At 28.3% G+C, this 20,144-nt stretch overlaps 5 protein-coding genes and 1 long non-coding RNA gene across 6 annotated transcripts; 5 read left to right on the top strand and 1 right to left on the bottom strand.

The window, feature by feature from the left end:
* Positions 1-2,237: 2,237 nt before the first annotated feature.
* LOC141528025 (uncharacterized) lies at positions 2,238-3,593 on the bottom strand. Its single transcript, XM_074243851.1, has 4 exons — positions 3,249-3,593; positions 2,851-3,036; positions 2,482-2,743; positions 2,238-2,367 (listed from the first exon to the last, which is right to left on the bottom strand). The coding sequence occupies exons 1-4, from the start codon at positions 3,340-3,342 to the stop codon at positions 2,364-2,366; spliced, it is 546 nt and encodes a 181-aa protein (XP_074099952.1). The 5' UTR covers positions 3,343-3,593; the 3' UTR covers positions 2,238-2,363.
* A 52-nt stretch (positions 3,594-3,645) lies between these two features.
* On the top strand, positions 3,646-4,466 carry LOC141528026 (uncharacterized). Its single transcript, XM_074243852.1, has 3 exons — positions 3,646-3,918; positions 4,062-4,236; positions 4,325-4,466. The coding sequence occupies exons 1-3, from the start codon at positions 3,836-3,838 to the stop codon at positions 4,370-4,372; spliced, it is 306 nt and encodes a 101-aa protein (XP_074099953.1). The 5' UTR covers positions 3,646-3,835; the 3' UTR covers positions 4,373-4,466.
* A 2,209-nt stretch (positions 4,467-6,675) lies between these two features.
* LOC141528073 (uncharacterized) lies at positions 6,676-8,745 on the top strand. The gene is made up of 3 exons (XR_012479300.1): positions 6,676-7,360; positions 7,575-7,801; positions 8,114-8,745. It is a non-coding gene; the product is annotated as an uncharacterized LOC141528073 (long non-coding RNA).
* A 1,583-nt stretch (positions 8,746-10,328) lies between these two features.
* On the top strand, positions 10,329-12,125 carry LOC141528005 (uncharacterized). Its single transcript, XM_074243827.1, has one exon. The coding sequence runs from the start codon at positions 10,329-10,331 to the stop codon at positions 12,123-12,125; it is 1,797 nt and encodes a 598-aa protein (XP_074099928.1).
* Positions 12,126-12,137: 12 nt separating this feature from the next.
* On the top strand, positions 12,138-13,721 carry LOC141528004 (ATP-dependent DNA helicase pif1-like). Its single transcript, XM_074243826.1, has one exon. It carries the CDS (start codon positions 12,138-12,140, stop codon positions 13,719-13,721), a length of 1,584 nt encoding a protein of 527 aa, XP_074099927.1.
* A 1,652-nt stretch (positions 13,722-15,373) lies between these two features.
* Positions 15,374-16,309, top strand: LOC141528107 (uncharacterized). The gene is made up of 3 exons (XM_074243977.1): positions 15,374-15,654; positions 15,779-15,950; positions 16,069-16,309. Exons 1-3 carry the CDS (start codon positions 15,578-15,580, stop codon positions 16,198-16,200), a joined length of 381 nt encoding a protein of 126 aa, XP_074100078.1. The 5' UTR covers positions 15,374-15,577; the 3' UTR covers positions 16,201-16,309.
* The last annotated feature ends 3,835 nt before the right edge of the window (positions 16,310-20,144 follow it).

Genomic DNA, 20,144 nt, shown 5'->3' with positions numbered 1-20,144 from the left:
GAGGTAAATAATAAAAATGGCGAGTTAGAGAAAAGAAAGCAAAAGATTTAAGAGGTTAAGTTTTAATCTGTGAGCCTTAAAAATAAACTTAAATAATTATTGATTACATTGAATTATATTGAAAAAATTGATAATTAGTGGTGTATTTAATTAACTTTAATTCAAATATTATTAAAATGTCTTTGGCGGCAACAGTTGGATATTTGGTGATCCGTCGCGATAATGCTCCAGAAAGTAGTAGTTCATCCAGTTCAGATGAAGAATGGTCTACAATTTTACAACAATATGATGTTGAAAAAAGAAAACTTCGACCACGTATTATTGATTACGATAACGTAATTCATCGTTACTCAGATGATGAATTCAAAAGTCATTTCAGGTAAATGATTTTCTATCGCATACCTATCACATTGTAGATTATGAAAATTTATCTTATGTAAGTCTTTGTTGTTTTTTTTTTTAGACTTTCAAGAAATACATTTAATTATCTACATGAATTAATACGAGAAGATTTAGTTCGGCACGTTCCTGGATGCCCTACGATTTTTTCCCATCATCAATTGATGATAGCTCTTTGGAAAATGGCTACAACAGATTCTTACAGGTAACATTATTTTAGAAATAAACTATTTAGTCTGATGTAGTACAGTTCAGAAGTATGTGACTAAACTTTTGCTTTTTAATTTTATGGTAGATCCGTCTGTGACAGATTTAACGTAGGGCGAGCTACTGCCGTAAGGGCTGTACGTCGAGTTTGTCATGCTTTATTTAAAAGAGCCTCAAGATTTATACAATGGCCTACGGGAGATGGTGCTATTGAAGTAATGCGTGGATTTGAGAGAGCAAGTGGTTTTCCTAAAACAATAGGAGCAATTGATGGGACTCACATTCGTATAAATGCGCCAAAACAGAATCCAGTAGATTATATCAATCGGAAAGGATTCCATTCTATTCAGCTACTGGTATTTAATAACTGTCATATTTAAGTATATTAGTTTTGGTATATAATTAAAATAGATTTACATAGAGTTAAATTTTTTTTGTAGCTGGTATGTGACCACAAGGCTCTGATAACCCATTGTCATGCTGGAAATCCAGGATCTGTTCATGATCAAAGAGTTTTTCGTTTTCAGAAGTTGCAGATTACTTGAACGATGACAATGCATTCCCTGAAGACAGTCATATTTTAGGCGATTCTGCTTATGAAATACATCAGCACTTACTTACTCCTTATCGAGATAATGGACATTTAAGTGAGAAACAGAAAAAATATAATTATCGTCAATCAGCTGCTCGAGTTACTGTTGAAAGATGCATCGGATTATTGAAAGGACGAATGAGAAGCTTATTAAATTGTCTACCAATGACAAGAGTAGATTTAATGGCAGAGTATATTGTTGCATGTTGCGTAATTCATAATATCTGTACTTTACGAGAAGATGAAATAATTGTTATCACTATACCCGAACCTAATGACGAAAATAATGGTAACAATTCACGCGAAGTAAGGCGTAATGCAGGAATTTTAAAAGAGATATTATAATGAATTCTTTGTAATAATTATGATGATTAATTGTAAACTATGTTTTCGGTCGTGATAATAATTTCTTAGCACTTTAAATCATGGGAATCTAATGAAAATTTCTTTGGCAGTTGAAAATTTTCCCCAAAAAAAAAAATACTTTCACGGAATATGAAAACTATAAGATTTCCAAAAAAATTGTTAATACTATAATAATCTTAAGCCAATAACAAAAATTGAACATATTATTATATCATATATGATAACACACACATGTAAAATATTACAAGAATTGTACAAAATTAAAATTTTTAAATATTAAACTTTATTAATTATGAAAACATGAAATGCCCTTCTTGGTTTAATAAAAAAATACTAAATTATCGTAAAAAAGGTTATAAGCTAATTTGTACGTAGAATTTAACTGTTTAAAACTTTTTTTTTCAATAGAATTTGAAATTATCAAAACTTATTTTTAAAGGAGTATTTAAAATTTTTCATTATTTATTAGCTAACTTTTCTAAAACGTTCAGAAATTTTTCATCCATCTCCATTCGCTCTTTATGTCTTTTACTTTTTTGTTGTTCATGTTCTTCTTTTTGCTTCAGTCTTTTTCCTAATAAAGTGGCAATTGGTGTCTTATTTGATTCTGAAATTAAATTCCATTTTTTACAATATTTTAGTGAAACAAAGCTTTCAGACATAATTAACTTACTTATTGAACATCCACTATCAGATCCTCCCGTACTATCATTACTTTCTAATTGTTTTTTTGATAGACCTGTGGAAGATGCAACAGCAACTGGATCACACCAAGCTTTTTTGGAAAAAATTTCTTCCATTATCTAATAAAAATGTATGATACATTACGATAATTTTAAATAAATATGGTCTGTATTATTATAAAAAAATTCGCTACATGTTGAAGTTAAGAAGAATATTAAAGAATTTATACGCACGTCAAAAAACTGCCAAGTCCTTCTGTCATTTCCCGATTTACTATTATGGTCTTTGATAGATTTGTAAGACTTTTTAAGCTTCGTAGCTTAGAAGAACATTGTGGTCCAGTCACATCATGTCCTTTTACCTTCAATTCTTTGGCAACTTTTTCCCAAACTTTCTTTTGGGATATTTTTCCACTATTAAAGTCGTTTTTCATTGACCTGTAAGACTCTAATAATAACAACACACAAGGTGTACTCCACCTATATAAAGAAGCACCTATATAAAGAAATGTAAACAAATGCTATTACAAAGTTAATTAACTCCGTCACATGCTATATGTGATAATTAAGATATTTATACAATTGATCATTGTTTATGAATACCTTCACTTTCTTGAGTTTCAGAGTTGGGATAAGCAGTATCCTCTGTATTGAGGAATTCTTCATCAATAAAATTATCAGTGCCATCATCAGAAAATTGAACATTTTCATCAGCAAGATCAGCGGACGTTAATGTTTGCGGTTGTTCATTTAAAGCTTTGTTCAAAAGTTGTGTCGCAAATAGTGTATCTATAATAAAAATAAAATTTTCACGAGTGAAATTTTAAATATTTGTCATAATTTTCTCAACAAAAAAATCACAAATTTTTAAACGTCGGCTAACTTAGTTTTCATTCATAAAGGTAGGTTATGTTATTGGCAATCAAGGAAAAATGTATATATTTGTATTGATTATAAGCTGTAATTACTTTTTTAAACTTGTTTCATATAATTATATTTACCTGTTGAGGCACGTTGAGCATCCGCTGCAGAAACATCCACATCTACTAAAATATCTCTTTCCGCATTAAATAATGTAAGTTTCACGGTCGCCATTTTTGTTGCTTTCAGTTTTGAAAGTGCCGCTAATTTTCTCAACGCTCACTTCAACCCACCTTTTCAGATGGGTCGTTGTGAGCTTCGCGTGAGCGTTAGTCATGACGTCATGAGTGACGTTTTCGCCGCGACCACAACGACCGCGGTCGTTATGTGGAACGACTAAAGAAGCATTTTGATCGTTGTGAGCGCTTAGTGGAACGCACCCTTTATGAATATTGGTGCTTCATGGAAATAACACCAGATTTATTATAAAAAAAATTACAGGAGACGATTGCTATAGTTCTTTTTCCTCGTGGATTCTACAAGTGTCGGGTGTACGCGATATCAAAATAATTTTTAATATAAATTTTAATAACAGAAATTTAACACGTGTAGTCAAATATATCTTTTATTTTTTTATATTTTGAGATAACATTAAAATATATCTTAAAAATAAAATATTTTTGTTTTATCAAATAGTTAATAATTTTTCTTAGAAAAGGATTAAAAGATGACGAAATCACGTGAGGATTGGATTCGCTGGTTCACTGCGACCGTTGAGATTGACGCCTACGAAATTAATGATGATACAACGTAAGGACATTGATAAGTTCTAAGATTCTATTTCGATAAAACATTTAATTATTTAATTATATAGATATATTTTTTTATGAATTTTAACTTAAATATTTGACGATTGAAGCATATATTTAATGAAATTCTAATCTTCTTTTTAGTGAATTTCGGGGTTATGTCGAGTGTGTTGAAGGTACTACATTCGTTAGAACACAGTACTGTGATCGCACTGAACTGTTTAAATTCTATGTTAACAACGGTAAAGGTCGCCGAATGAAGATATTGTCGTGGGGAGTTAATGCTGTCAAATGGTCACCGCAAATCAGTGAACGATCTGTATGTATTTTATCTATTATTATGTCGTGTATCATTTATTATTTACGTTGTATATAAGAGATTACTTATTAATTTATTTTTATTTTAGATCGTCACTATTTCACGGGCATTGGTTCATCCTGCTAATCCGAAATGAAAAGGATCTTTGACTCCTAACTGCAGTACTGATTTGAAACTCATTAAGAAAACTGACATCAAATTCGAGGCCGAAAAATTCTTGGAGGAAACTACCGACGCTGACGAAAATCCTGATCCGGATATTGTATTGATCCAAGATGTGGCCAATGTAGAGAGTAATAAAAAAATACGTAAGAAAATATGAAAATATTTTTTAAATAAAAAAAAAATTATTTTTTAAATAAAAAAAACATTCAATAGTAATTAGAAATAGCATTTAGAAAAAATTAATAATAATCTGTCATAGTAATTTTGTAATAATTAATGAATTATTATGTACAGGTGTGATCGGATGGATAAAGGTTCCCTTCCAGCTCGTAACATTCGGTGGAGGAAGTCGCGGCAGCGGTGTAATTGTCGATCACGAATGGAAAATACGAGTGCATATCAGGGTCTTTCAAGCTAAACCAGAATTGGTTAAAGGCATGAAGGTCTCTATCAACTGCGAATACAATTCAACTGGTAATTATTGTAATACAATTTGATATGTTTTAGTGTTAGTAAAAATATAAATATTTTAATTCGAATTAATTGTTCGCAGAAGGATGTGTCCTTAGCTGTCAATCGATGAGTCAAATTAATTCTATCATTAGCGAACCAATACTGAGCGAAGATGATCTGAACAATATGGGATTTTATACCCCGAAGCGCAAATCAGATGACGATTTGCCTCATCCCACAAAAAAACGTTCACCATTCGACTGTTAGTATGTAATATAATTAATCGTATGTTAATTAAGATTTTGACTTCAGCTCAAGACTGCCTATTGTGATATGTAGAATAAGGATCACTTATGATAAGGATAAATTATTTAACCAGTCTATATAAAAATTTTCATATTAAAACGTAAGAATTGAAATTGAAGTCATTAGATTAAAATAGTAAATTTGATTATTTATTATTTCTATGAACCAAGAGTCGAGATGAGAGATAATAACTATTTCTGAAACAAAACTCGATTTGCTAAAGATATTGTTTATTTTTAAGATAATATTCATTCGTATGGATTAAATTATTTGCTATCTTTATGATGCTGCAATTATCTTTTTTAATTCATCACAAATTTTACAATTTATTTTGTCTATGAATAATGTTTTTTTTTTTTTTTTTTTTTTTTTTTTTTTCAAATTATTTTTCGTTTGCATAATATTTGCACTATTATTATTTTTTTATTCATAGACATCTAAATGTTTATAACATTTCTTATGAAATCTTTTATAACATGTCTTAAGTAAGATTATCTTGATTTTATTTCTTTTTATAAGAACAACTATTTAAATTTAAGAGTAATCATTTGTCGACAAATGATGTTTAAAAAATTTTAAAAATCCATATAAATATCCGAAGTCATTAACTATTTTTAAGTTACACAGTGATATTAACTTTAAATAATAACATTTTTATGGATCTAATTATTTAGCATCATTTGAGTTTATTAACTTAAATTACTTATCGACACTTCATATTACTTTATTACTTCATATATTTTAACAATAATGAATGAGACTTATTAATTTCATAAGATTTTCAACAAAAGTTCCGCTGATTGTTAATGAAAAAATTTTAATTTTTGATATTTTTATATCCAAAAATATTGATTTTATACAAATTTTCTAACAAAAATTTTATTTTTTAAATTAGATGTCTTTGATAAATTTTTCTACGGCCTGTATTTTCATTATAATTTTTAAATTAAAACTCATAATTTAAATTTTAATAACTAATTACAGAAATCTTAAGATTAAAATGATGATTGTCTGATTAATCCTAAGAAAAATTAATCTGACATTTTTTTGTAAGATCTAATTTTGAATAATTATTAAAAAAAATTTTTTATATAATCAGTATTTTTATTATGATGTGAAAAATTCAATTATCATTAATTAATAGTTATAATTTTGCAATTTCAGTAAAAGTCCTGATCTTTATTATTTTTTAACTGATAGTTAAATTCATGAAAATGAAAATTATTATTATCTACGATAAATTATGCCAGTAAATTATAATATTCATTTATTATTATGAAATTAAGTTAAGTGTTTAATTTTATATAATAAACTTTATAATTGTTATTATGCGATACCTGATGATGTACCAGTATAAAAGTCTATAATTATAATAGCAATTATATTATAAGTTTCATCAAACCTTTTTTTTGTACTTATTGAATATTATGAGTTCTTAAATAAAAAATATAAAAATAATAACCTCAGTGTTCATATATTAATAATTATATTTTAGAATTGAATTAATTCAAATTATCCGACCTATCATTATTTCGTTGACCGTTATAGTTCTAACCAGCATAGCTATAGAACGAAATGAATTTATAATAAATTAGTGTAATTAACTATTAATAATTTAAACTTTACTATTAATTAATTAAGGTTAAATGACAACACTACAACGATTGAATAATATACTTAAAAGTATAAGTTACAACATATACTAAATGATATTTATCGAAATAAATATTTTTATATTGTTTATTGATCTATTATTCGTGATGTTTAATAATTACAACTAGAGTTATATACGCACGGCACGCCTAAATATAAAGTGTATATATTATTTTCATGCTGATTTATTCGACCAATCACATCACAAATAAATTAATGATACATACATTTCATCTTAATTTTATATCTCAATTTATAATATAATAATAAAGATAATATATTCAATATTAATATATTATTATATATTAAACAAATAAAGATTTATATATTAAAAAGATGAGATTACTTAAAATAATTTAACGTACGTTTGAAATCGCGCTTCGACAGGTAGTGTCATTTGCTCGATGCGTATATAGACATCACATCATCAAAGCATTGCCTGCCTTATATCTATCATCTACTATATTATACATAATATGTTACTCAGTTTTGCTAAGTTTAGTCGGGATCGAATAATTTGGCGGGACGCGCATGGCGGTCTTTAGAGGTTAGCATTATTAATTTACAAACGTGCTGTGCTTTGGCTATGCTGTACTTTTTTCCGCTTTATATATATATATATATATATATATATATATATATATATATATATATATATATATATATATATATATATATATATATATATATAAAAATAGTATATATTGTGTTATAATAATCTATACTATACTATTAACAACTCTTCTAACCGTACTTGACAGAAAAATTCAATTGCTATTATTTTACGTCAACACTTCGTAAATAAATATTTATTGTTTAATTTAAATTCTGTCTAATTTGATCTCATCAAAATATTTGAATGTGCATTCGTGTATATTGTTGCTCCATTTAATCTATTTAATTTATAATTAATGGATCAGTAGATTTGCAGAAAAATCTACAATTATACTATCGCAGACATTTTTTATTTCAGCTGACTTTAATATCAGTAAGTTTTAATTTAAATAAATATGTAATGACAGTTAATTCTTTAATGTATAAGGAGTATATTGGCAATCTTAAGCTCCACGCCGTATTTTTAAATTCACATATTAATTAATGAGTATCAAACTTCTTAAGTAACCTCGAAATTTCAGTATGCATGTTAATTAACGATGTTTCCGAATTAATTTGTTTAGAGACACAATGTAGGTAATTTAATGCTTGAGAATTAAATTGTTATAGAATTACATTTAATATTTATAATACAAGATAATAATGATGTTCATTAATGTTAATTAATTTTTTTTTCTATTTTCAGATCCAACTCAACAGAGGATAAGTTTTAAAAGCAAGTCAATGTCAAACAACGATTGACTGTCAATTAAATTATTGTAATTTAAAAAGATTTAATTTTATTTTTGAATTTCGTCGAAATTGGATGACAGCATTGACTTGAATATTGTAAATAAAGGACTTTTATGTACAGAGGACAAAATTAATGTTAATATAAGACATATCAATTTGATTGGACTATGAAATTATATTTGAGATAAAGGACATATATGAGAAAAGGACAAAATTAATGTAACTATAAGACATATGAATTTAATTGGACTATAAAATTATATGATAAATAAAGGACGTATATGAGTAAAGGACAAAATTAATGTTAATATAAAACGTATATATGAGAAAAGGACAATAAGACATATATATACAAGTAAAAGACAAGATTAATATTAATATATTAATTGAACTATAAAATTATATACGTTATATAAAAATTTAATGTGAGTTAAATAATTATAGTGAAAAAAATTTTTTAAATTTATAGTAACAGAAAAATTTTATTAATTATATTTTTAGTTAAATTTTCTACATATCTAAAAATTGTAAGCTTTAAACGACAAATTTATAGATAACGAAATATTGAATAAATGATTCATATACCTTAATCTTAATATATTATAGGTATATTTTTATTTAACTATAATACTACTTACAATATCTTCTGCTTAATTTATTAAGGTTTTGCAATAAATTATAAAACTTTTATCTATTGAAATAAAATATTAATTTTATTTGCTATATATTGTATATGAATATCATTACCATATTCCCATAATCAATATCTTATACTAATAATCGAATTTGTAAATTGTGTTCATTTAATAAAAAAATTCTTTTAATTTGCATCTAATTATTTTGTAATCATTTTCTATCATCACATTAGATATATATGGGTACGTATATTTATACTGCTAAAATCTTATTATTACAATGGGTAGGAGAAAAATCATAAGATCCTTAGAAGAAGAACAGGAAATAAAAAGAGTTCGCCGTGAAAAATATAATGAAAAGCAACGTCATCGCAGACTAATTGAAAAAAATGACAAATTAAATTGTCAACAAATATCTATTACAGATCAACCTTCTACTAGCAGTACAAGTTCAACCGATATAAATTCGATTCCATGCAATACAACATTTACAATGGAAGACGTACCGTCAACATCATATAATAATCTTGAAAATTTAAATGACAGATCTGAAAATATTTTTCTTGATCATGGTGATAATCTTCATGATGAATCAATCCCAAGCGACAATTCGATAAGGAACAATTCAGTTACTTCGAATATTGCACTGTGTGACATAAATAGGAGTAATACAATTCAAAATAATCAGATGTATAATCATAATAGTTTATCAGATCATAACTATCCTATTTTTCAACCACCAGTGTGGAATGCAATCCATACTCAATTAATTCTAGAAAATTACATAGGTGAAATAAATATTCGATGCACACACTGTGGTGCAAAACATTTTCAAAATGAAAAAGTTGCGAATAAAGGAAATTCTTTCAATGACTGTTGTCATCATGGTGAAGTAAAATTGGATCCATTACCTGACTTTCCAATAATTTTAAAATCTCTATTTGAAGGTACTCATGAAAAATCAAAAAATTTTTTTGAACGTATTCGAAATTTTAACAGTTCTTTTTCTTTTGCATCATTCAACGCCAATCTTGTTGATCTTAGTGCTCAAAAAAGAGGTCCATATTGTTTCAAAATACAAGGACAAATTTATTATCAGATGAATACATCACTCTATCCAACTTCTAATGAATCACCGAGTTATGGGCAACTTTTTATTGTAGATTCCGCGGAAGCCGTAGATTTTCGAGCTAAGCGAAACGCACAATGTGACCGAGAAATTTTAGTGATCATTGAAGAAATATTACGTAAACATAATAAATTCGTTATGTCTTATCAAATGATGAAAGATATATTGAATGAAGAATCAGTCACTGATGCAAGTGGTAATATTGTTGAACCGGAGTTAAATTTAGTATTTACAATAAAACCTGGTATGGACGTTCGACGTTACAATTATCAAAGAGCAAATGAGGTTGCTGCAGTTTTTTCAACGACAGCTGATGGTGGAATACCGGAATCTTATGTTACTATATGAAATAAAAATACAAAGACTTTTCAAAGAGTTACGTCAATGGATCCAAATTCTGAGCCATGGGTTTACCCACTATTTTTCCTCATGGTAATCAAGGATGGCATAGAGATATTTACCAAGTTAATAAAACTAAAAATAGAGTAACACGAACAGATTATTTTAAGTATAGATTAGCTATTCGAGATGAATTTAATGTTTTTATCATGGGTCGACGTTTAACGCAACAGTGGATTGTTGATAGTTATGTAAAGATCGAAAAAGATAGATTAAAATACGATCAAGATCATCAGTCAAAACTACGTGCAGAATCATATCAAGGATTATTAGATCACCTTCAGTCGCAATTGAATAATGATGCAAGTAAAAGAATCGGTAAAGTGATTATTTTACCGTCGACTTTTACTGGTTCACCTAGAAATATGTTACAGCATTATCAAGATGCGATGGCGATTGTTAGAAAGTTTCGTAAGCCGGATTTATTTATCACAATGACTTGTAATCCTAAATGGCGCGAAATCTCAGAAAACTTACTTCCAGGTCAAACAGCTTCTGATAGACCTGATTTAGTAGCACGTGTATTTTGCATTAAAAAAGATATTTTAATTAAAATGATAATTAAAGACAATCTATTTGGAAAAGTAGTTGCTTATAATTGGGTGATTGAATTTCAGAAACGAGGATTACCACATTTACATATGTTAATTACTTTAGAAAATATCTCTAAGATGTTGACTCCCGAACGCGTGAATAAATTTATCTCTGCAGAAATACCTGATAAAAATGAAAATCCTACATTGCATAATATTGTTACCACCAATATGCTACATGGCCCGTGCGGTGATTGGTGTTTAGTCAACGACAAATGCTCAAAAAGATTTCCTAAAGCTTTTCAAGGCGAAACTTTATTGGATGCTAATGGTTATCCTTCTTACCGTCGTCGTGATAATGGAATTACATTTACGAGAAATCAATCACTTTTCAATAACCAACATGTTGTACCTTACAATGCTACTTTACTGTTAACTTTCAATTGTCATATTAACGTAGAAGTAGTGTCGACTGTGAGTGCAGTTAAGTATTTATACAAATATGTATATAAAGGACACGATAAAGCAGGAATAACAATAAACGGACAATTACAAACACGATCAACGTCATCAGTGCCAGAATCTAATGGCCAATCGACTAAACAGTCGGAATCATACGCCGTTATAAATCATGATGAAATAAAAAATTTTGTTGATACTCGCTATGTTGGACCTGTCGAAGGTGCATGGCGCATCTTATGTAAGAATTTGCAAGATAAAAGTCATTCAGTCATTTGCTTGCCTGTACATTTACCTAATGAACAAAACATAACTATAAGTGATGATTGCGATGAAAATGGTTTAATCCAAGCTTTACAAAAACGATCAATGTTAATTGAGTATTTTTCTTTGAATGAACGTGATCTATCAGCCCGAAGATTTATATACAGTGATATTCCATATCATTATACGTTTTCTAAAAAAAATGGCTCTCTTGTATCTCAATGGCATCCACGACAACGATGTTTTAATGTTATAGGTCGGATGTATTCTGTTAGTCCAGCTCAATCTGAGTTATTTCACCTCAGAATATTATTATTACATTCTAAAGGAGCAAGAAATTATGAAGAACTTAGCACCGTCAATGGTGTAATTCATAATACATTTACAGAAACATGTCTAGCGGCCGGACTTATCGAAGATGATGATGAATGGAAAAGAACACTGAATGAAGCGGTCATTTGGATGATGCCTCGACAATTATGTTGTTTATTTGTACGTATACTTATTCATTGTCAGCCACTTCATCCTAATGAACTTTGGAATTAATTTAAAGAAGCTATGTCTGAAGATTTAACAAAAAGATTAGGGTCATCAGAACAGGGGCAAAAAAAAACTTATATTTTTATAAATTCAATGCTTCACAGAGAGGGTTACTCTCTTGCATCGTTTCCAAGTATGCCACAAATAAACGAAATAGAAAACATTGACGTTACAGAGCAAGATGTATTGCCTGAATCAGCAAATCATTCAAATTATGACAAATTGAATATTCGTCAGAAGGAAGTTGTTAACTATGTTTTATCTATAGTAGATAATAATCATAACAATAATATTAACAATAATTGTATTTTTATTGATGGACCCGGTGGTTCAGGAAAAACATTCATTTATACAACATTATGTGAACTATTAAAAGATAAAAATAAGAACGTATGTACTATGGCTTATACTGGTATTGCAGCAACACTTTTACCAAATGGAAAGACTATTCATAAAACTTTTGGATTGCCGGTTCCTATGTTTTCTGATTCGTCTTCAAATGTAAAACCTAATTCAAAGCACGGAATTTATTTAAGTAATGTTGATGTATTTATCTGGGACGAAGCGCCAATGTCACCTAGATATGCTTTAGAAATTGCTAATCGTACATTGCAGGATATTATGAATAATGATATTCCTTTTGGTGGAAAAATAATGATTATGGGTGGAGATTTTCGTCAATTACTTCCGGTACAAGTTCATGCAACGAGAACTGAAACTATTAATTTATCAATCAAATTTTCTTCCTTATGGAAGCATTTTCGCACATTTTCATTACAACAGAATATGCGGGCATTGCCAGAAGAAACAGAATTTGTTCAATTTTTATTAGATGTCGGGAATGGTAAAATTAACGATATTGATGATAAATTAGTACTTCCAAATCAATGTTTAGTATCGACACGTAACAATATTGTAACCGATGTATACCAAGGAATTATTAGAGGTAAACGCTATCATGAACTTACTGGAACTGCAATTCTTTCAGCCCGAAATATCGACGTAGATGCAATCAATCAAGAAGTTATTGAATTATTAGATATTTCCACTGAAAAAATATATACAGCAGTTGATAGTACTGAAAATTGCGATAATGGAGCTTTTGATGACGCTATTTTAACGGAATATCTTAACACGTTAAATCCACCTAATATAGCTCCATATGAACTTCGTTTAAGACAATACGCGATTGTCATGTTAATTAGAAATCTTTCGTTAAGTGAAGGATTATGTAATGGTACTCGACTAATGATTACACAATTAGGTACGAATGTTTTACGATGTAAAATACTAACGGGCGATAGAACCGGCGATGTAGTTTTTATAAATCGGATAACGTTGTATTGCGAGAACGTCTATCCCTTTACCTTTAAACGTCGACAATTCCCGATTAAATTAGCATTCTGTATGACCATAAATAAAGCTCAGGGCCAAACATTTCATAAAATTGGAATCGATCTTACAAAAGATGTCTTTAATCATGGGCAATTATACGTGGCACTATCACGAGTCCGTAGTTGGGCATCTTTAGCAGTCTTTTTTGATAATACTAAAAATGATCGATTAGTAAAGAATTATGTCTACAAAGAACTATTTGTGTAGACATTACCTCCTCAATTTATTTATTGAATAATATTCGAAAATTTTGTTAACTACCTGCAATTTTTCATATTTTTTTTCCCAATTATAAGTTTTTTTATGTGAGATATTCTTAAAATATTGTGAATATATATTCTTAAGATATTTTGTAATTTTATTTAATTGAAAAATTTTAAATTAATGACGAATTATTATTAAATTTACACTATTACTTCAACTTTTAAAAGCAGTTAATTAACATTTATAAAAAATGTTCGTCGTCAAGATACTATGATAATTTATATTGAAGGAAGAAGTATACTAACTGTGAAGTATGCAGTATATTGACTAATAATTATTTGTATTTATTTAATGACTTAATCCCATGAACTACCAATATTCTACCACTTCGAAGAATTATCATTACTTTTGGTGATAATTATTGATACGTATCATGAATAATATAATTAATGGGTATCATTATTAATAGCAATCATCAATTATATGATACGAGATATAAACGACAGATAATTATCTTATATTCACGAAATAAAATTATTAATTAACATAATATATGTAATATTATTTCATGAAAATATCTTATAATTTGCATTTTATCATTATTATTAAGTCAGATAATTAGACGTTGAAACAATTCTCGAAAAATATTTTAAAAGTATTTAACCATATTCTCATTTGTTATTTTAACGATAATTTCGGTCTAACATTTGACAATTAAATATTAAATCGTGTTACACCCGCACACACACTTACATATTCGAGATCCAACTTTCTAATATATATTTATATGAAAATAACAGAAAATTAACTTTACATGCAACTAAGAATTATATAGTACAATAAAAATAATGATTTGAAAAATATCATCCGATATCTCCTCTCTTTTTAACTAAAAATTTGCATATTTTCATTGTCTTGAAATACGTTCTTGTGACTATCAACAGTAAAACATTTTTTAATTATTTTAATTTCCTTTTTTTCTTCAATAATCATAATGATGGGCAATAGTAAAAATATATATATAGGAAGTAGTAGTATTTACATTACATAATCATTATTGTAACTACTAATTGCTTTATCATTAGTAAATTCAATAATTCTGTAAACGTTCACTCTTATAAACGCGAAAATTTCAAATATCGATATAAAATATATTTTTATTTAGATTATAGTCAAAATTTAGTTAGTCCATTCAAAAACTACGATGTAAATGATTTGATAATTAAAACAAATTATAACATTGCATCAGCCTTTATTATACGAAAACTCTGTACAATAATCGAAACCGATTATAAATTATTGATTGTATACGCATGTATGTATTGCCAACAATTATAATAAATGTTACAAGTATGAATGGATGAACGTATGCGCGCGAGACCGCACCTAAATATTAAGTAAGCATTATTTTCATGCTTATTATTTATTCGACTGATCACATTGCTAATAAATGAATGCCTCATACATTTCATCCCAAGATTATTTATATTAAGAAAAGATAAATTTACTTTTTACTTAAAATAATCCAAGTTACATTCAAATTCGCGCTTCGTTGACAAGTAGTGTCACCTATTGGATGCATATACAAAAATCACATAGTCAAAGCATTGTCTGCTATAAATCTATCTACTATACTAGACATAAGTTGTTAAGTTTACTCTCAGGATTTAGTTCGCCAGATTTATTTCAGTTAAAGGCGAATTTCCAGAAAATAAAAATATTGATGGCGTTCTTTTGAAATTCAAAAAAGTGAAACGCGCGTGTTCGGTCATCTCACGAACCTGCCATTCATTTGTTATATCAGTTGCGGCGTATTAATAGTTAAATAATTAAATAACTTTACGAGATTATTAATTATAATGAACAGGCGAAGATTATTAGAAAGTTTTACTCAAAATTGTATGATAGACAGTTGGAGTAAAGATGAAGAAAATATGTAAGTAGCATTGATTTAATAACTACTAAATTTAGTCTAATTAATTTTTTTAATAATTTAATTTAATTAATAACAATGACATTATATTATAATTTTTGTTTTCATTTTCATTTCATAATTAAAGTGAATTTCGAGGATTTATTGACACTTTCGTCAGCATGGAAACTTTGACCGCAGGAAATGCCCGTACCCAGTTACTCACTGTCATCGCAAGCAATGGTAGTGACTCACAAGTACGAATTAACTTCTGGGCCGCACAGGCAATCAATTTCAACGCTCAATTGTACAACAGAGCGGTATGATTAAATTTTTCGAATTTTCTATATCAAATGCTCTTCAACTCATATTTGAACCTGTTTTATTGTTTATATGTTGAATTTCTTTAACATTATTTTTTTTTTTTTTACTTTTCAGATTATTACTATTTCAAAAGGAAGGTGCGAACGAGCGATAGCGATTCCTAATCATGTCCATGGTCTGTTAAACAAACATTTGAGAGTGTGTAACCATTCAGTCGTTCGCATTGGTCCAGGAACTTTTAATTAGATAAAATAAACATGATGTATTTTAAATTATAAATTAAAAGTTATCATTAATTTTATAGAATTTGTTGTTTATTCTCAAATATCATAAGTATATTTGTTATAGAAATTAATATTAGTCACAAAATTATGTCGGTAAGAAAAAATTTGATGAAATAATTTCATAATCCTTTTTTAATCAATTTTTAGGGTAATTTACGTAAAAATTCACGAATTCAATCAATTTTTTTTTTCTATTAGGTTGGAATTCATTTTGCGGAGATTTCATTGCTCATGATCATTTACTTTAATGTTGTTGCTTTGTTATTAACGAAAAACTGAAATCAATAAAAATAATCACACTCATTGCGCATAATTACTTTACAATACCGCGCGAAATTTAATGTTTATTTTTCATCTAAATCATCAAAATTATAGGATGGATAGAATAAAAAATTATGATCACTACCGTCAGTGATATATAAATATTATTACTATCTACATAAATTATGTTAATTACTTAATATACACTAGTCACAAAAATTAAGGGATATAAAAAAAATTCCAAATTTTTTGGTGATTTTCAGCGAGCTGTAACTCCGAGGAAAATGATCGCACAGAAAAAAAAAAAGCAAATTGTAGCTCCAAGTGTCTAGTTTTTAGATATGACCATGAAAATTTTTTGTCATCGTCAGGTCTGAAGAAATCCTAAGAAAACTACTGAAAAAAAATTTTTCGAAATTTTTTTTCGTCTTAAAAAAGGTCTACGGGCTTCAAAAAAATTTTTTCGATTGTTTCGTTTAAAAGCTCTTTTAGTAAATTTAATACCCTTTAATTTGACGTAATCAAAAAGCCTGTACGATAATTTGCCGCGGAGTTATCGTCAATCAAAGCAAAAAAGTTTTTTTTGACTTTGGAAATCAATAACTCTGGAAATAATGACCGTATAGGCTTTTTGATTACGTCAAATTAAAGGGTATTAAATTTACTAAAAGAGTTTTTAAACGAAACAATCGAAAAAATTTTTTGAAGCCCGTAGACTTTTTAAGACGAAAAAAAATTTCGAAAAATTTTTTTTCAGTAGTTTTCTTAGGATTTCTCCAGACCTGACGATGACAAAAAATTTTCATGGTCATATCTAAAAACTAGACACTTGGAGCTACAATTTGCTTTTTTTTTTTTTCTGTGCGATCATTTTCCTCGGAGTTACAGCTCGCTGAAAATCACCAAAAAATTTGGAATTTTTTTTATATCCCTTAATTTTTGTGACTAGTGTAATAAACAAATAATTTAATACGATATGAAAATACAAACTTTAAACATGTACTTTCGGTTTCTAAGGAGATGCATTGAAAATGTATTCGCCAATTTACATGAAAGTATCGAATAATAATCTCTAATAAAAATTGTTCTTTAATTCATTGTTATTAATATCTTTCTTTGTTTAAGCAATTAAGAATATTTCTTCATTTGAATTTTGATTTGCACAAAAAATTTAGATTTGATTCGATCATTATTAGTTTGATAAAAATTTTAGAAAGTGAATGCAATTTATAATATTTCTTATTTCTTAAAAATATTACTGATTTATTTTAAATTGTTTATAATAAATCAATGATTGACACTTTCAACATTAATTGTAGGTCCAATATCTAAATATTTCTATCTATTACATCACATGTTTTCGATTTTTAGATGAAATTAAATTTAAAGTATAATTTAAACTAAAATATTATTACGTCAAAAATAACAGTTTCAAAAAAAAAACAATATGAATCGCAAAACAATATAAATATATAGTATTCCTCATAATCATAATTTTTAAATCGCGCTTAACGAAACCAACCGGGTGTTACTTACTATTCTATTTCTCTACCCTGATTAAAAATATTGATTGAAAAGTATTGGGAATCAGTCACCCTATGTGAACTGTATATCTATATATACATGAAAAAGAATTGAAATTATTCAAAAGTATTCTAATTTCATCATTTTCAATCCTTTTCAATCAATATTTTTAACCAGGGTGTACTGTAGAGTTTTAGTATATAATAAATATTATGATTTCATATTATTTTATTATAGGAACGTCTAAACAATACATTGATCCATTCTGTGATAATAAATGATCAATTTTCAACGTTAATTATAGGTTCAATATATAACATTTTCTCCTCAATATCACATGTTTTCAATTTTTCAATACAGTTCGTTATTTTAGTAAAAAAAAAAACTCAAATATTATTATATCAAAAATAATAGATTTTAAAGAATATAATAATATTAATATGAATATAATATATATACTTAAATTCTATCATGATCATAATTGTTAAATCGTGCTAAACCACACACACTCTTACTTACTTACTGCTCCGGTCCTCTGTAGACAGATTTCTACTAAACAATATATACTATATTTCTCATTGAATTGTTATAAAAATTATAAATTTTATTTTATAATAAAATTAAGATGAAATTATGAGGATTCAATGTTATCGTGATAACAATGTAAACTTTTAATGAAAAGTTTGATACAAGATAATTATTTATAATTTTATTATAATTACTATAAAAGAAAATTTTATTATAAAAGATTGAAATGAAATGTACATGACATCACAGTGAAAGCTGTGAAAAATTACTGTAATTTTGTCTCAATTTTTCATAAAATACTAATAAGAACGAGACAGACAACCTGGGCAATTTTTAAGATCTTCTACTGTAATTTAGTCGTGATGTCATTGATTGAATATACTATAAACGTCATTTTAAATCTATCGTATCTTACCATTAATTCTTGGAATAAATTAAATTCTTAAAATAATAAATTTATTAAAATGAATTCTTAAACTAAATTTCTTTCTTCTTTAAAATAAAATTATAATAAAATATGTGTAAGGCCTATTTATACGTGATGTGATTGGTCGAATATATCATAAGCACGAATATATATATTATACAAATTTTATATTTAGGCGCGCGCTTGCGCGCGCACATGTCATTCTAGTCCACTCTTATAATTTAGATGAGAAATATAAAAATATATCATGTAAGCAAACTATTCGTAACGTGATTGGTCAAATATATCATAAGCATGAAAATATATGCAAAGTCTAAACTCAGGCGCACGCTTGCGCGCGCAAATTTAAATTCTAGTAATAATAATAATCCATGCACAGCGTGTTCTTTAAACACGTGCGTGATCATGGCTTGTCCACCCAGCTGACGTTTTCCTTCTTAAAGTCAGCTGGCCTGATGTCCGAGACTGAAGGGTTCATATTTACCTGCCAAGATGGTGTCATAAACACTCTTGAGTACCGTAGCAAGGTGCTCCAGGTGCAGCTTCCGGACATATCTGTAGAAGGTGTAAACAACATCCGGAGACGCTTATGCACCTTTTGTCGGCATGTCCTGTGCTGGCGAGAGGTGCATATATCCAGCGTCACAATGCTGCCCTGAGAGTACTGTACTACTATCTTCGTCATTGCTACGGTATTGACGTGACACCAGTGCTGCCTTATCTGCCAGGAGATATTCCCCAGGTTGTTGAGAATGACAGTTGCAAAATTTATTGGAACATGCCATTTGCAACAACCCGGCGGATAGATCACAACAAACCTGATATTGTGCTCTTCGACAAGGCCACTCGTGACATTTATGTCATTGAGTTCTCGGCCCCGGCTGAATACAACATCTCAGCCAAAGAAGAGCACAAAAGACAAATATATCAGGATCTCCTGTTTGAAATTGGCAAACTTTACCCAGGTTACCGTGTCAAGCTTGTCGTCCTGATTGTTGGCGTCCTTGGAGGGATGAAACAGTCTTTTGTATCCTCACTTGCCAAAGTTCCAGCTTGCTCATCAAAAGCTGAGTTCTTGGCAGTCCAGATGTAGAAGGCTGTTATACTAGGCTCTCTCCGTCTACTTAGGGAAATGACTTTGGCCTGCTGTGATCACTAACCGCCTT

Source organism: Cotesia typhae, unplaced genomic scaffold, assembly GCF_013202065.1.
Source record: "Cotesia typhae breed Kobodo isofemale line unplaced genomic scaffold, CoteBio_Ctyphae contig_42, whole genome shotgun sequence".
NCBI lineage: Eukaryota > Metazoa > Arthropoda > Insecta > Hymenoptera > Braconidae > Cotesia > Cotesia typhae.
Note: the sequence above shows the minus strand (reverse complement) of the source record. Positions and strands in the feature narration are given on the sequence as shown.